The sequence below is a fragment of the Alexandromys fortis genome, unplaced genomic scaffold, assembly GCF_014885135.2.
Source record: "Alexandromys fortis isolate MF-2015 unplaced genomic scaffold, M_Fortis_MF-2015_v1.1 scaffold_1, whole genome shotgun sequence".
Classification (NCBI taxonomy): domain Eukaryota; kingdom Metazoa; phylum Chordata; class Mammalia; order Rodentia; family Cricetidae; genus Alexandromys; species Alexandromys fortis.
In genome coordinates, this window is record NW_026067927.1 from 13,040,941 (window position 1) to 13,058,450 (window position 17,510).

Sequence of the window (17,510 nt, forward strand, 5' to 3'; positions counted from 1 at the left end):
TAATCTTTTCTAAATAAGAAAATTCCTTTTAGGGATCCTTAAATGTCATTTACTATTATCTACAATCTATCACTTATATTTTCTTCATTTATATACCTTTAAATGTAATGTTAGTCAATTTAAAAATACTTTTAAGACTTAAAGGAAAATAAAAAGGACTTCTAAGTTTTTTGCTGGTAGAATTTATTTTTTAAAAAACAAAGAACAAGGAAGATGAGGGCAGAGAAAGGGAAAAGAGAAGGAGAGAAAAGAAGGAAGAGGGGAGAGGAAGGAGATAAGAGAGAGGGAAAGAAAAATGAGGGTTGTCAAACATAAACAGATAATGTAGTTAGACAATGCAAATGATCTTTAAGCATGAAAAAACAGTCAGTAGTCATTTCTATCAACTCACCGAAATATAGGGGTGTGGCCAGGCTTTGGTTTGCTCCAAGTAAAGGGTGAAGGAACTGAAAGAAATTGGTCACCAGATGAATCTTTCTTTAAAGGATACTGAGATCCAAGGCCATCATCTACTGAAGTCTCCCGGGATGGTGATAAGCTCCCTTGATCATCTGAACAGACCTCTAATTTTCCTGGTAGTATGGCAGCTTGATCTTCAGAAGTCTTCCTTGTTTTCAAAGGGATATCAGTCTCGACACAGTACTGAAATGGGAAAGGTGTAGGGCCAAGGCCTGATCCAGTGTGGACAGAAGCAGTAAGCCAGGTATCTTCTGTTACACTTCCCCTAGGGGAGTGGCCAGGGGAAGGAACAGGTGAGTGATGGGGTGAAAGGGAACCAGCATAACACACTTCTGCACTAGAGTGCCGTCGTTTACCACAGGGAGAAGTGGGCCTTGATGAGGGTCCTGAGGCTGGTCTGGGGCTCAGCCAATTCTCATCAGTGATACTGGATCTAGGAGAGTGGCAAGGAGATTGCCGAGGTGACAAGGAGTGTCCAGGTCCATACTGTTGCTGCCAGGAGTCTTCTCCAGGACAGCCTCCTGGAGAGCCACCTGGAGAAGTCAGAGGTGAGCCGAGAGTAAATCGAGCAGCAGCTTCATTCAACTCTGAGTCCACATCATCATAAATGTGTGAGAGAGATTCACAAGAAGATGCATCTGAGAACCAGCTCCTAGAAGAAAGGCTGCTGGCAGGACTAGGACTAAAGGAAGATTCCCGGTAGGATGGCTCAAGTGGAAGATAGAGATGATCTCTAGAAGGTCTTTCCAAATATTCCCTTTCTGGGTCATTTATCTGTAGGTCGTCTTCATGTGCATCTGTTCCTTGATGACAGTTAGGAGAGATGGATGTAATTTGAATACTTGGGCACTCAAAGGGTTTGGGACCACCTAATGGGCTATATTTAGATTCAGAAATATCACCAGTTTCTTCATAATTTTTGTGACCTTGGAGCTGAAATGATGGTGACAAAACAGAGGAGTGAGACTGCAGCAGTCCATGATGTGGTAAGCCAAGTGATGAGTTTAAAGTAGATGGAGGTGGATCTACATTAAAGATGTAAATGGATGCACAATCATCTGGCTCAAGATCTATGAGGGAAGAAAAACAAAAATCACCACAACCAAAAAAAGTCAATAAAAGAAATTAGAAAATTCAAGTGTATAAATTACTAGATGAAAAAGTAATAACAACCCTGTGAGAGAAAAAAATTTGGACACCAAAATGCATGTCATTACCTCCAGTAAAGGGTTGGGCACAGTGATTCTATCTGTTTATTGCAACACACAGGCAGAGGATTACTGAATATTCAATGCCTATCTTAGCTATACAGTGGGTTTCAAGCCAGCTTGAGCTATTTCATCAAGTCATATCTCAACAACAAGGTGACTTAAAAATGCATCTATTTATTTTTGCAGCTATGTATGACTATTACATATGGAAATATGTATTGTGACATTCTTTTCCTTGACTTCCACATTTCCAAAAATTATTCTCTGAGAACAGACTATGTTTTTATAAAATGTATAGTGTGTATCTATATACTCACACACATATAAATAAAAAATTAAAGCCACAGAACAATAAGATAATATAAATTGAATCAGTAAGATGGCTTAGTGGGTAAAGGGGTTTGCTGCCAAATCCAATGATGTAAGTTCAAGCTCTGGGACCTGCATGATGGGAGAAAACCAACTCCTGCATTTTATTCTATGACTTCATAGGGGCACTGTGGCATATGCACACTCACACCATCATGCTAGAAAAAAAAAATACCCTGAATTTAATTTAAAATTTCAGATATTTTACTATTTTCATTTTTGTGTTTGCCTGAATTTATATTAATATACGACATGGGTACAAGCGGCATCAGATCTCCTGGAACTAGAGTTACAAAAAGTTATAATTAACTTTTTGGTTGCTAGGAACAGAACCTAGATCCTCTGCAAGAGCAGCAGGTGCTTTCAACACTGATGCATCTCTCCAAGCCTCAAAGAATTTTTCTTTTTGGTTTTCTGAGACAGGATTTCTCTGTGTAGCCCTGGTTGTCCTGAAACTCACCATGTAAACCAGGCTAGCCTCGAATTCACAGAGATCACCTGCCTTTGCCTCTCATGTGCTGGGATTAAAGGCATGACCATCACTGGCAAGAATTTTTTTAAATGGTAGTGCTATATTTGGCAATTGCAGGTTAAGATTGAATTAAACAGTTTTTGAAAACACCTGGGACGTTGGATGGTGGTGGCAAATGCCTTTAATCCCAGCACTCAGGAGGCCAGAGGTACTGGAACTCTGAGTTCAAGGCCAGCATGGTCTACAGATTGAGTCCAAGAAAGTCAAGGTTACAGAGAAACCCTGTCTGTGGGGGGAAAAAGAGAGAGAAAGAAAAAGAAAGAAAAGCACCTTGGGAGTTAGGAGGGAGTGATGGTTTATACTTAAATCCTAGAATTTGGGAGGTAGAAGGATCACCAGTTCTAGGCCAGACAATGAGTTTGAGACCCATCTGGGATACACAATGAGACTGTCTTAAAAAACAAATGGTAGGTTTTTACTAATTTTTGGTGGAGGTATGGTTTGTTGTTGTTTGTTCTACCCTACCATTAACTTTGACTCTTACATCATTAACTCTCTTTAGGTCTCAGTTTCCTTGCAATAAAATTCAAGATTTCTCTTTTAAGAAGAGTATATAATTAACACAAATATATTTTTCCTCTGTAGTCATATCATCAGGAATTCATGTTTGCACACAGCAGACCAGGATGGGGCTGGAGAGATGGCTCATCAATAGAGAGCACTGGCTGCTCTTCCAGAGAATCTGGGTTTGATTTGTTTTGTCTTTGAGCTGTTTGTTTGTTTGTTTGTTTGTTTGAGAAAGGGTCTTACTACATCCTGAAACTTAATAAGTAGACAAGACTGGCCTTAAATTCACAAAGATCTTCCTGCCTCTGCCTCCCAAGGGCTGGAATTTAAAGGTTTATGCCCACAAACCCAGTGTCTGAGTTTGATTTGACTACCAGCACCCATACAGCAGCTTGTAAGTGTCTGAAACTCTAGTCCAAGAGGAACCAATGCCCTCTTCTATGGGTACAAAGCATGTACATGCTATACTGACCATTAGGCAAAACATCCACACACATAAATTAAAACAAAAATACCAGATACAGCTAGATCCTTTACCGAAACAGAAAATAACTGATTGAGGATTTTGACTTATAGTTGATTATTAATCTTCATAAATTTAGAATTTTTAATTTATTCCTTAGCTAGGCATGGTAGCACACATGTATAATCTCAGCACTCCAGTTTGGGCAGTGGGATAGAGTTTAAGGCTAGCCTTGGCTACCAAGAGAAACCCTGTCTCAAAATAAATAAGTATTAAGTAAGATCAAATCCACCCCTTGCTAGAATATAATACTAAGCAAGTCCTGCTAGAGACTTAAAACCATACTAGCAACTATTATATTCTTTATCACTACCTAATCCAGTTTTTAAAAACTCATTTTTACCTAACGTACTTTTTTTAAAAAAAATCTTATTTTGAGTGGAAATCATTCATGCAAGACTTTATAGTTTCATTCTAAAGCACTTATTATACCAATGTTATTTCAGTGGTTGATTAATGCTGAAATTCATAGCTTCCTCCAAGTAAACTAAATAAAAAAGCATATAAATAAATGTATTGAGGAATGGATCATTGTGTATCAGAGCTTTCTGTGTTGGCATGAGAACTTGAACTCGAATCTCTATCAACTAATGAAAAGAGATGGGTATGGCTGCATATGTCTGTAACCTCAGCACTGAGGGCTGAGAGGCAGGCAGTTCTCAGGAATTTCCAGCAGGTGAGCCTGCTCAGCGGAAATGGTGGGCTTCTGGTTCAGAGGGAGTCTCAAGGCTATAAGGTGAATAGCAATAGAGGAAAACACCTGACATCCTCCACAAGCCTCTTTGTGCATGGGAGCGTGGGGACACACACACAAGCAGAATGTCTTAAAGTAGTACAGACACAAAAGATGATGTAATGTACTGCTTCATCCTTTTCTCTGTGTCTAGAAGTCGAAACTCTGAAAATGATAGCAGCCACTCCAACCACATCTTAACAGTCTTAAGATTTTCAACTCTAGATGCAAGATGCTTCAGAACCATCTCAAGACTTGTTAAATTAAAAAAAAATGTTTTATCAGAGACTAGAGAGCTCTAGGAAAGCAGACAGCAATCTGGAGAACACAGATAGACGTTCATGCCTTTACTAACAGTAAACCAGGGGTTGGCAAAATACAGCCTGTGAACCAATCTGTCCTACCACCTGTTTTTTTTTTTTTTTTTTTTGTGACAACCTATAAGCTAAGAATGGTTTTTAAAAGAAACTGTTTTATGAGATATAATAATATGATTCAAATTCTGGTGTCTATAAATAAAACTTTATTGGAACTTGGCCACATTTAATTATGTGCTGTCCATGGTTACTGTCCCATAAAGATAGAGAAGAGTAACTTTGAAAAAACACTTAAGTAGATGCCACATTGTTGCTTGGGACACAGTAATATAGTTTTGTTGTTGTTTTGTGGTGTTCAGGACTGAACCTAGGGCTTTACAAATACCGGGCAAACATTCTACACAAAGCTATCTATCCGGTCCTTTTTCTTTGAGATAGAGAAGTGTGGGGGAAGGAGTGTCTGTCCATGAATCCCTGACTTGTCTGCAAACTGCTGTGTACATGAAGCTGACCTGCAACTCTCTTAAGTGTACTAGTCTTATGTTGAACCTGCAGTGATCCTGGACTCTGCCTTGTGACAAACACCAGTAATCCCAGCAGTTGGGTGGCTGAGGCATACATAGCAAGACTCTGTCTCAAAACAAAAATAACAGCAACAATCAATCAATAAGTAAGCAAGATGAATATGGCATACATGCACATACTCCCAGCACCGGGAGGTGAAGCCAGAAAGATTAGGAATCCTAGATCAGCCATGGATAAGATATAGACACCTGGATCCTCAGTTAAGTTCTGTTTTCAAATTTTTAGCAAGGCACAGTAGCGCATATCTGAAATCCCAGTACTCAAGAGGCTAAGGCAGAAGGACTGGCACAAGTTCAAGGCCAGCCTGAGCAACACAGTGAGTTCTAGAATTCTGGGCTACAATCTCAAAAAGAAAAAACAACAAAAAGAATAACTATGGATTAAGCAATTCTTCCCAGTTATATATTCATTAAAATATGTCTCTATAAGAACTTGTACACAGCCGGGCGATGGTGGCGCGTGCCTTTAATCCCAGCACTCGGGAGGCAGAGGCAGGCGGATCTCAGTGAGTTCGAGACCAGCCTGGTCTACAGAGCTAGTTCCAGGACAGACTCCAAAGCTACAGAGAAACCCTGTCTCGAAAAACAAAAACAAAAAAACAAACAAACAAAAAAAACTTGTACACATATGTTTGTAACAGTATTATTTGAAATGGCCAAAGGGTGAAAAAAAATCAGATAATTCTCAATATATTAATGTATAACCAAACTGTGGTATATTCAATGAAATATAAAGTGGAACAAATAAGATACATTGTGGTACTGCATAAATGCAATCCAAGCTACTTAGTAGTAGGCTGAAGCAACACAGTAAGAATCTTTCTCATTAAGAAATGCCAGCTAGAGAGATGACTCAGAAGTTAAGAGCACTGGTTGCTCTCCCAAAGGACCTGAGTTCAATTCCCAGCAACAATATGGTGGCTCCTGTCTATAATGTGATCTGATGCCCTCTTCTGTCATGCAGGCATACACACAAATAGAGCACTTGGTGGTGTATACCTTTAATCCCAGCACTCTGGAGGAAGAAGCAGGCAAATCTCTGTGAGTTCGAGACCAGTCTGGTCTAAAGAGTGAGTTCCAGGACAGCTAGAGCTACACAAAGAAACCATGTCTAAAAAAAAAAAAAAAAAAAAAAAAAGGAAAGGAAATACTACATCTTGAGTTAAACTTGAAAACATTTTAAGTGTAAGGCATAAACACAAAGTCACACTGTGCCCTTTATATTATATATCCACAATAAACAAATCCAGAATTAGGAAGAAGTGAAGGCAAACTAAAAAACTAATTTTCCACACCTCCCAACTCTACTTTTTCTTAAGGCAGTAAATGAAATTTTCTGACAAGGTGAAAGGACACCTGGGCAACCACACTGAAAACAGGATGATGAAATAAAGTCATTCTAAAATGCGTATATTGAAACCCTACGTGTTTTTCTACTCCCATGGCTCACAGCATAACACACTTACACTCTCTAGGCAATAGACTGGCAGACTTTTCACTTGGGAATCTAATAACCTAAGGGAAAAAAAAACCTACAGATAATGACCTCAAAGGTAATCTTGTTTAAAAAAAAACCTACAAGGCCTACAGTTAGCAAACATCCTTGTGATCACAGAATATATGATTTTGGTGCCCATTTAAGTCATTAGCAGGTTACAACGATCACCAACAATTTTGAGAAAAGCTTCAAAATTTAAAATAGTCAAGTCAGGCATAGTGGCACATGGCCCTAATCGCAGCTATCCAGAGGCTGAGGCAGAGAATCTCAAACTGAGGTATAGTGAGCTTCAAGATAGCCTAAGCAGCAGAGCAAAGCCATGACTCAAAAAACAAACAGATGCCCATTTAAGATTCAACAAGAGCCAGGTGTGGCAACACAAGCTGTCATACTAGTACTAAGGAAGCCAAGGAAAAGGATGTGAAACTCAGTGAGAGATCCTGTCTCAAAGGAGTAAGGCAGAACATGGGGAAAAAACTGCCCAACATGTGCACACCAACGTAGATAAAGAAACAAACAAGAAAATTGTTGAAAATCACAACTTGAATTTGAAAAAATATCGCAATAGAAGATAACAAAAAGTAATGTATTCCCATAGTTTCATTAATAAGCAACAGCAAGCCTGGCAATGATGCTGCACGTATCCCAGCACCTGGGAGGAAGAAGCAGGTGGATCTCAGTGAGTTCAGGGCCAGCCTGGTCTACAGAGCGAGTTCCAAGACAGCCAGGGCTACACAGGCTCAAAAAAGGGGGGAGTCAAATACATAAGGCATTCAGTAGGGCATTCAGTCAATAAGTTTGGTGACACACACCTGTAATCCCAGCACTTTGAAGGCAAAGCAAAAGGATTACCACCAATTTCAACACCACCAGCCTGGTCTATATATAACAAGCTCCAGGTCAGCATGGACAGTCAGAGTAAGCCAGAATCCCACCGCTTGGAAGGTAGAGGCAGGCAGATTCAAGGTGTGAGTTCAAGGCCAGCCTGAACTAGTTCCAGGACAGCCAGGGCTACAAAGAGAAACGCTGTCTCTGGGAGGGGGAGGGGGAAAAGGGACCAAAAAAAAAAAGAAAGAAAGAAAAAGAAAACAAAAACAATATACTGAGAAGCACTGTGCTAGAATGAACACATAATTTAACAAATACCATTTTTTATTATTAATATAGCCCATCAAGGCCGGGTGGTGATGGCACATGCCTTTAATTCCAGCACTTGTGAGACAGAAGCAGGCAGATTTCTGGTTCGAGACTAGACTGGTCTACAAAGCTAGTTCCAGGACAGCTAGAGCTGTTACAACGAGAAACTCTGTCTCGAAAAACCAAAATAAATAAATAAATTATTTATTATATATACATATATATATTACCAATGCAGAACAAAAATACTCTTCAAAGTATTTACTTATTTATGTGTATGGATGTTTTGATTGCATATATGCTTGTGCATCCCATACATGCCTGGTACTCACAGAGGCCAGAAGAGGGGATAGGTTTCCTTGACCAGCCTGGAATACACAAGCCAGTCAGAAAACCAGTCTTGAAAAAGAAAAAGAAAAGCCAGTCCCAGAAACACAGTGGAGAGCTACTAAAGAAGATACAAACCTCTGGCCTCCATACACACACTAGTGTACCAGACACACAAAACATATGTGTAAACCCACCAATAGTGATATATCTGTAGTCTCAGCTACTTAGGCAAAGGCCAGACCGCTTGATCCAGGAGCTTACTGTGAGACTGGGTCATATAAAGACACTGTCTTTAAAACTGGTAGGGCGGGCTAGAGAGATGACTCAGTGATTAAGAGCATTGCCTGCTCTTCCAAAGGTCCTGAGTTCAATTCCAGGCAACCACATGGTGGCTCACAACCATCTGTAATGAGGTCTGGTGCCCTCTTCTGGCCTGCAGACATACACACAGACAGACTATTGTATGCATAATAAAATAAATAAATAAATAGAAAAAATAAAATAAAAAATAAAACGGGTAGGGTTAGGGAGATAACCAAGTAATGTCTGAAGGGTCTAAAGAGGGCACTGGAGGGGCTGGAGAGATGGTTCAGCGGTTAAGAGCACTGGCTATTCTTCCAGAGGACCTGAGTTTGGTTCCCAGCAACCACATGGTGGCTCACAACCATCCATAATGAGATCTGGTCCCTCTTCTGCCCTGCAGGTATACATGCAGACAGAACCCAACTACTCTCATTGTAAAACATTTTACAGAACACTTTTCACCTATCTGGAGGCTTGGAGCTGAATGAAGAAAGCTTTCTGAAGACTGGTACAATTTAAAATCCTATGACAGACTCAAATAAAAATCAGTAGCAGTACCATTACAGATGTGTCTTTAAAAATAAAAAGACGGCAATATTAGCAAGCAAAACAAACTAACAAACAAAAATCACACACACAAAACCAAGGGCCAGTCCTGAAACACAATGTGATGAAAACAAAAGAATGAGGGTCAGTGGGCCTTCTCAGCAGCCTGAAGCCCACAGACTTGCAGGACAGCACTGGCTCCTTCAAGTTGTCTTCCGAACTCTACACATGAGTTGTGGCAGTGCAAGCGGACCCAAAATAAATATTTAAAATATGTTTTTAAAAATGAACATAGGTTTTTGTTTTCTTATTGGTTTCTTCCTTTTTCTTTCTTTTTTTTTGGTTTTTGGTTTTTGTTTTGTTTTTCTGTAGCTTTGGAGCCTGTCGTATAACTACTTGTAGACCAGGCTAGCCTCAAACTCACAGAGATCCACCTGCCTTTGCTTCCTGAGTGCTGAGATTAAACCAAACCGCATGGCTTGGTTTGGTTTATTTTTTAAATTATTGTATGTACAATGCATCAGTGTAGTCACAGTGTGCACTCAGAGGTCAAAACCTTGGGAATCAGTTCTTTCCTTACATCTTTACAGGGAGTTCAGGGACTAAACTCCCTCATCAGACTTGCATAACAAGTCTTTTGACTGCCATGCACATCTTGCAAGTCCTTTTTTTTTTTTTTAAACTGGTTTCAGGTAGCCTAGGATTATCTCAAACATTTTATCTAATAATTATAGGCTAGTGGGCTGGAGAGATGGCTCAGAGGTTAAAAGCACTGACTGCTCTTCCTGAGGTCCTGAGTTCAATTCCCAGCAACCACATGGTGGCTCACAACCATCTGTAATGAGATCTGGTGCTCTCTCTGGCGAGCAGGCATATAAAAAGACAAAACACTGTATACATAATAAATAAAAACCTTTAAAAAAATAATAATTATAGGCTAATCTAGAATTCTTGATCCTCCTGCCTCTACTATCCAAGTGCTAGGATTACAGGTATATATCATACCTCACATTAGATAAATTTATTTATTTACTTGACTGTTTGTTTAGATATTGATTTTTATTTTATTTTTTTAATATTTATTTATTTATTATGTATATAATATTCTGTTTGTGTGTATGCCTGCATGCCAGAAGAGGGCACCAGACCCCATTACAGATGGTTGTGAGCCACCATGTGGTTGCTGGGAATTGAACTCAGGACCTTTGGAAGAGCAGGCAATGCTCTTAACCTCTGAGCCATCTCTCCAGCCCTTGACTGTTTGTTTAGTTAGTTAGTATGGCCCTGGCTGTCCTGGAACTTGCGCTGTAGACTAGGCTGCTCTTGAACTCAAGAGATCCCCCCTGCTTCTGCCTCCCAAGTGCTGGAATTAAAGGTGAGTGCCACCATTGCCCAGCTAGATCAATATTTTTAACAAAGCAATTATCACTCTTTTCTCCCCTGGGTTTTTCCTCATACTCACTAAAATACACTTACTTGTCTCTATCACAGTTTTACTAGTATCTCTAGGGGCATCGTTCAATTCCTGTCAAGTAAAGTGTGAAACAGAATATTAGCGGATACATGATGGTCCACATCTGTAATCCCAGCATCTAGAGAAGTAGAGGTAGGAGGATAAGGAATTTAAGATTCTCCTCAACTACATCAAGAGTTCTAGGCCAGCTTGGATTACAGGAGACCTTTTCTCTAAACAAAACAAACAAAACACTGAGCTTGATATTACACTCCTTTAATTCCAGCACTTGAGGAGCAGGGCAAGAAAATCTCTGAGTTCCAGGCTAGCCTGGTCTACACAGTGAGTTCCAGACCAGCTAGGACTATATAGTGAGACCCCATCCCAAAGGAAATTAATAAATAAAGTCAAGCATAATGGTGCATACTTGTATTCCCTGTACTTGGGAGGTGGAGGCAGCAGGATCAGGAGTTCAAGATCAGTCTTGGTTACATGGCCCGGCTTGGCATACACAAGACCCTACCTCAAAACAAAACAAACACACAATACTAAACTATTATTCCAAGTAAACAGTGAAATGTTAACCACTGACTCAATTACTCAATACATACTCTCACTGCATCCAAATCTACAGAAAAATCTAGTCTATGAGATGAAAATATGGATTGGTAGCAATCAAATTCTCTTCTACAATACCTAATATATGAACTGTAAAAATATTACAGAAAATCGTAACAAGTAACTTCCTTTTCATCCTGATTTAAATATCAAATTATACTTGTATGATCATTAAATCAATATCCTTTCAAACCTTACTGAGTCAGTAACTGAAAAAAGTAGAACAATATAATTAAAAGCAAAAGAACATCAGTATTTTTTTTTTAAGGTAAAGTCTATATAGCTCTGGAACTCCACTATGGAGACCAGAGTAGCCTTGAACTCATAGAGATCCTCCTGCCTCTGCTTTCTCAATGCTGGGATTAAAGATGTGTACAGCTATGACTTGCATTAAAAGAAAAAAAAAAGTAATGAAATCAGGGCTAGAGAGGTGGCTCAGCAGTTAAAAGCACTGACTACTCCTTCAGAGGACCTGGGTTAGATTCCAGTGACCCACACAAGTGACTCACAACCATCTGCAGCTCCTGTCCCAAGGGAATCTCACACCCACTTCTGGCTTCTATGGGCACTGCATATATGTGGTGCACAATTATACACACAAAAACCCATATGTATAAATGTTAAAAAAAAAAGCTTTTAAAGAATAAAATGAAAATATCTAAGACTAATTACTCCAACTCATGTCAGGTTTTTCTGTTGTTTGTTTTGCTTTTAGATTTTCTTATTTTAAATCACGTGGGTATGTACAGGCACCCTCAGGGCCAAAGGTGTAAGATCGCCCTGGAGCTGAAATTACAAATAGTTGTGAACTTCGTGACATGTGTATTACCCCAGTTACAAAAAAACTGAACAAAAGCACTAAGTGAAAATAAAATCAGAGTTGAGCATGGTGGCACATGAATAAGGGAGACTGACAGAGGATTATAAATTCAAGACCACCAGCTTGGATTACATGGTCAGACTGTATTTCAAAAATAAAAAAATAAAAACTGGACATTAAAAAATAATTTATCAAAGGCATAGTAAATTATATTGACATCACTAAGCAAAGTAAATTACAGCCAAAAGCTCTATCTAGGAAAAAAGCCTCAAAGTTTACACATGAAAAACCTGTTGTAGTAGGTGTAGCTGAAACAGGAAAACTACCATGAGTCTGAGAATAGCCTGGGCTACAGAGAAAGCTATTTTTAAAGAAAAAAGGTATATTAATATTTGATGATTATGTAAATTTCTTGCACAAATAAATTATAAAACAAAAATATTTCTTCTCTTCAAAAACTTAAAACCAGTAGTAGGTAAGATATTATACATAATGTAGCATGCATTTCTTCTGGTGATTCTCATTTTGGACTAGAAAATACTTAATAAATTTTGGGGTAGAAAGACAGCCCAACAATTATGAGGACCCACAATGGGTGGCCCACAACTGTCTATATCTGCAGCAAGGTGGGAGGTGGAGACCAGAAGATTGCTTAGGCTTGCTGGCCACCAGCATAGCTTCAGATTCAGTGAAAGATCCTGTCTTTGAGGGGAAAAAAAGCAAAGAGTAATAAAACGGAACATTGCACTTCCTCCTCTGGCGTCTGTGCACATGGATATGGATACACACACACACACATACACACAAACGCATACTCACACAAACTTGAGTGAGTTCAATCTATTTTGTGGGACCCTGTCTCAAATAAATAAACAAACTGAAACTGAAAGCTAGTCACATGTGGTAATACAGGCTTTTAATTCCAGCATTAGAGAAATAGAAATAGGAGGACCCCATGAGACGGTTCCAAGAGTACAAGTTCATCCTCTAGTAGGTAGTGAGAGGTAAGCTACAGCTATAGCACAGGAAGACCTTGTCTAAATAAATAAACAGATGGGGGAGAATTCAGTACGTAAAGTACTTGCATCACAAGTATTAGGACCAGAGTTTGGTTCCCAGAAGCTATGCAAAAATGCTGGGTGTGGTGATGATACAGGTTTGTAATCTCAGCACTGGGGAGGCAGAGACAGGAGGATCCCTGGGGTTGACTATATTGAGACATCTAATCTAATTGGTAAGCTCCAGACCAATGAAGGGACCCTATCTCAAAACAGATGAGCAGCTTTACTGAGGATGACAGGTAACCTGCACACTACATGTTCACACCCACGGCCACCCCCCCACACACACAAAGAAACTGAATTTTCAGATAACAATTATTATAACAGCAAACTAGAGAGCTGCAAACAGTATACTAGAATACTACAAGTTGCTCTTTATAATAATAGTGTGCACTAAACACAGGTAGGTTTTGTTCTTGTTTATTGCTGTTTGTTTTTTCTAGCCTGGAATTCTCTACATAAACCATATTGGCCTCAAACTTGTTGTGATCAGCCTGCCTCTACCTACTCTGAACACGAACAACACTGAGTTACATTAAATACTTTGCCTAGCACTACATTAATGCTTCTAAAATCTCTAAGAGGGTACACGGTCAGTTTGAAGCTAGATACTAGGAAAAAGTTTAACAAAATAGTCTGATTTTAAAAAAAGAAAAAAGTCAGCCAGGCAATAGTGGTGCACGCCTTTAATCCCAGCACTTGGGAGGCAGAGGTAGGCAGATCTCAGTGATTTTGAGGCCAGTCTGGTCTACAAAGCAGGTTCCAGAACAGTCAGGACTGTTACAGAGAGAAACCTTGTCTTGAAAAACCAAAAACAAACAAAAAAGGCTATCCTGGAACTCTCTATGTAGAGCAGACTAGCCATGCTGACCAACCATGATCAGCTTCCATAAAGAATTTTCAAAATACCTTTTCACTGTATGGAAATTTCAACGTGCTCTATTCTCAAACCTTCAGAGAAATATAGAACCAATGTAGGCCAAAATTAGAAGACTACTTGCATTTCAAGGCCAGCCTGGGCTACATAATGGTGAGCTCTAGGCTAGCCTGTGACACACAGGGAAACAATATCTCAATAAAATACAAAAGCAAAGTTTTATTTTTCATATAAATTTCACCATAATGGAAAACATATTTTTAAGAAAATGACCAGTTGGGCAGTGGTGGCACACACCTAGCACTCAGTTGGCAGAGGCAGGTGGATCTCTGTGAATTCAAGGCCAGCCTACAGAGTGTTGGACAGGCTCCAAAAGAGAAACCTTGCAAGGGGGGGGGGGGGGGAAAGAAAGAAGGGAGGGGGGGAGAGGAGGGGAGGGGAGGAAGAAAAGAAGAAAAGAAAAAAAAATGACCACTGAATGTAGTGGCATATGCCTCCAACCTCAGCACTTGGAAGATGAGGCAGGAGCCCACTTGGAATTAGAGACTAAGAAAGAAATGATAGGGAAAAATTAAAAAGAAGAGAGGGAAGAAAACCTCCTAGAATATTTTAAAGTGGGCTTCTGGTAAAAACTAAAACTGCTCATGTTTACTTCTAGGAATTCCAAGTGCAAATCGAGTCACAAACTTTCTTCCTAAAAATTCACTCAAGCAAGTTGTTTTTTTTTTTCAAGCTCCATAATCTAAGTACAATTTAGTGCCATTCTCTCCATAAGCTTCTCTTTTCTGTTTCTTTTATATATATATATAATTTATCACAATTCTGATTGCCTAATAATAATACAGTTATTTGAGCTATGTGTCTCTTTCATCTATTTCCCAACCTCAGGAGCCCGAGATTTGCATCAATATAACACTACACAACTAAGTATGCAGTAGTATCTTCAACAAGAGCCCGGCTCAAATAATGCTAGTGGAACTGAAAACAAACACAGTCAACACTTAACTATTAAAATTATTTATTACATTGAAAAAGGCGTCTAACATATAAAGGCTGAAAAGGAACGAATAAAACAGGTATTGTGCCATCTAGAGACTCCACTTACAAAAAAAAAAAAATAATTCTTTCAATGGAACTCCAGTAGTTTCAATATAGTATGGATAACAGTAAGTACTCAACACTAGACAGAAAAACAGAGATACTCTTTCCCATCTTCTCTAAGTTCTCTTACATACGTAAAGGGAAACGAACTTAATGAACCACACTATTCCAAACCAGGTCACAGGAGAGCGTTAAGTCCCCAGTCATCATCCTGTTTCTATTTCCTGACTGGCCTGACCTGCAAGCATTATGGTGCCTGGCTTTCCCAACCTAAGATCTCCTTTTTAAAATCTTCTGAGAAAAGCTTTCTTAAAACAAAAGTTGACTTCTAGAACATTATAGGTAATTTATGAAAAAAAAAAAGCACCCTAACTTTAAAAAGGAAAAGAAAAAAAGAAAAATCTCCAGAAAACACTTTGCTCACGTAAAACAACCCGGTTTTCAGAAAAGTCCGTTACAGTATACTTGAAATTAAGTGTGGAATATAAATTTGCAAGACTGACCAATTTCTCGAACGTGTTAACTCTCCTAGCAAAGCAGATTAAAAAAAAATACACGAATTTTAAAAGGGTCCTGCTCTTCTACAAGAGTACGCATCTTTCAAATGAACAACTTTACAAACAAGCTAAAAACAGCTATGTGCGCTTACGCGTGCTTCGCGGGGACGTTTCCTCAGCACCACGCTGGCACAGCAGCGACAACCAGAAACCTCTTGGGTGCTTTGGCCCCAACCCTCCGCCTCCAAACTCCGGGCGGCCACCGGCCACCCGGAGTCGAGTTCCCTACGACTTAGCTTCCAGCCGAGCCACTTCCACGTCGCCGCCAACCACACGCCTCCTCCTCCTCCTCCTCCTCAAATTAAACCGTGCTTCACTCACCACACGCACGCACCAACCAGGGGGACCAGGGGAGAGGCGAGCTGGCGGGAGCGCGGGGAGGGCACGCTCCCCAGTCCGGGCTGGCCCGGCACTCACCTGCAGGCCGCGAGACCTGGGACACCGGCGCTGGTGCCCCGTCTTCGCCGAAGACGAGTTTGAAGTCGAGCTCGTCGTGGGCGCCACAGTTTGCAGTAGTCATCGGCGTGGCCCCGGGTGCTGCGGCTCCTCGTCAGGCGGCCGCGGCGGCTCCTCAGCGCCGCTTCATGCTGGGCCGCGCCGGCCGGGAGGTCGCCGCTCCGCTGCAAACTTTCCGGGCGGGGCCCGCGAAGCCAGGCGTTCCGTTCCGACCTGGAAAGCTGGCCGAGCGCCCCGCCGCACCAGGAGCCGCCGCCGCCAGTCGAGGGTGCCTAACAGCCACGGTCGCCTGAACCAAGGTTCCCCGCCCCCCCTCCCACAGTCGCCGCCACTGCCGCCACCGCCACCGGCGCGCTCCCGCGCCCTGCAGCGCGCCCAACCCCGCCCCGCCCCCCGCCGCGCTCCCCTCCGACGGGGCGGCCCATAGGCCGCCGGCTCTGCTGACGGTCATGGACCCCGCCTCCTCGCCGGCCTATCGCGTGACTGCTCTGCGAGGAGGAAGTCACGTGAACAAGGCGCTGTAGGGCCCCCGCTCCCTCTCGGGAGTTGTAGTTAGTCTATTTCTTCCGCAATTTCTAAGCCAAAGACGAGTGTGGGGCCAATAGCGCTGTCTAATTAGACTTGGAACCCGCCATAGGCCAATCGGAGACTCTCCCTTTCCCCATTGGGCAGAACTCACGTCGAGGAAGGGGTAGCAGAGCGCTGGGGTTATGGGTATCCTGGTATTTGCCCCCACCGAGGTATTTCCCCCTTATGGGTTTAGAGTGCTTGCATCAGACCACTTCAAGGTTACTTATACCCCACTCATTCCCTCCATACCAACTTCAGCGGCGGAATCTCGAGAGGGTCAGGGGTTGGTTCGAGCTTCTCGGTAAATTGGGGTGGAGCTGAAACTGGAGTTGATTCAGACCCAACAGGGTACCCCCCACCCCCACCCCGCCTCATTGTCTCTGCCTTTGTCCCCACTAGCCGGCGCAGATAGCTGCTCTCTTGAGGACATAGTGCATTCGAGGCTGCACCTAAATCAGAGGGGCCAGGTGTGGTCCCTGATGGATGTCGAGCAAACAACAACGGAAAGGCCCCTTTTGACTTCCTCGTCCCGTACACAACCATGAAACAGAGGTTTTGTGACACGGAGCCAATGACCACATATAGGAAGTAACACTGTCAAAAGAACCCATTTTCAGTCCTGGCTCCACCCCAAAGAGCCTGCCTTCCCCGGTGAGACAAGAGATGGCCCAAGACACCATACCTTAGAGTCTGGGGACTCAGTCTTGTTTACTTAGGGCATGATTGAGAGAGGGAGTTGGGAGAAGCCATGACTCTCCCCCCCCCCCCCCCCCCCCCCCGCCACACACACACACACACACACACACACACACCAGCACATCTCATACCACTCACAAAAGCCCCTGGGAGAACAAGACAAAGAAAGACAAGCTCCTTGCAAAGATCTCATTATCTCAGTGAGTCCCAGGCTACTAGGAAGGCCCAACTAAGCCCGGGTCCAAAGGAGCA

General features: G+C 41.6%; 1 protein-coding gene across 2 annotated transcripts in view; it reads right to left on the reverse strand.

The window, feature by feature from the left end:
- Nfatc3 (nuclear factor of activated T cells 3) overlaps window positions 1–16,311 on the reverse strand; it is a 63,129-nt gene extending 46,818 nt beyond the window's left edge. Inside the window, exons 1-2 of one of the 2 annotated variants that reach the window (XM_050143952.1) lie at window positions 15,954–16,311; window positions 392–1,529 (exon numbers count right to left, since the gene is read on the reverse strand). In XM_050143952.1, the coding sequence (XP_049999909.1) occupies window positions 392–1,529; window positions 15,954–16,056 (1,241 nt within the window). In that variant the 5' untranslated portion in view covers window positions 16,057–16,311. The remainder of the gene's footprint in view (window positions 1–391; window positions 1,530–15,953) is intronic. The other variant, XM_050143951.1, reaches the window with a different exon arrangement.
- Window positions 16,312–17,510: the final 1,199 nt, after the last annotated feature.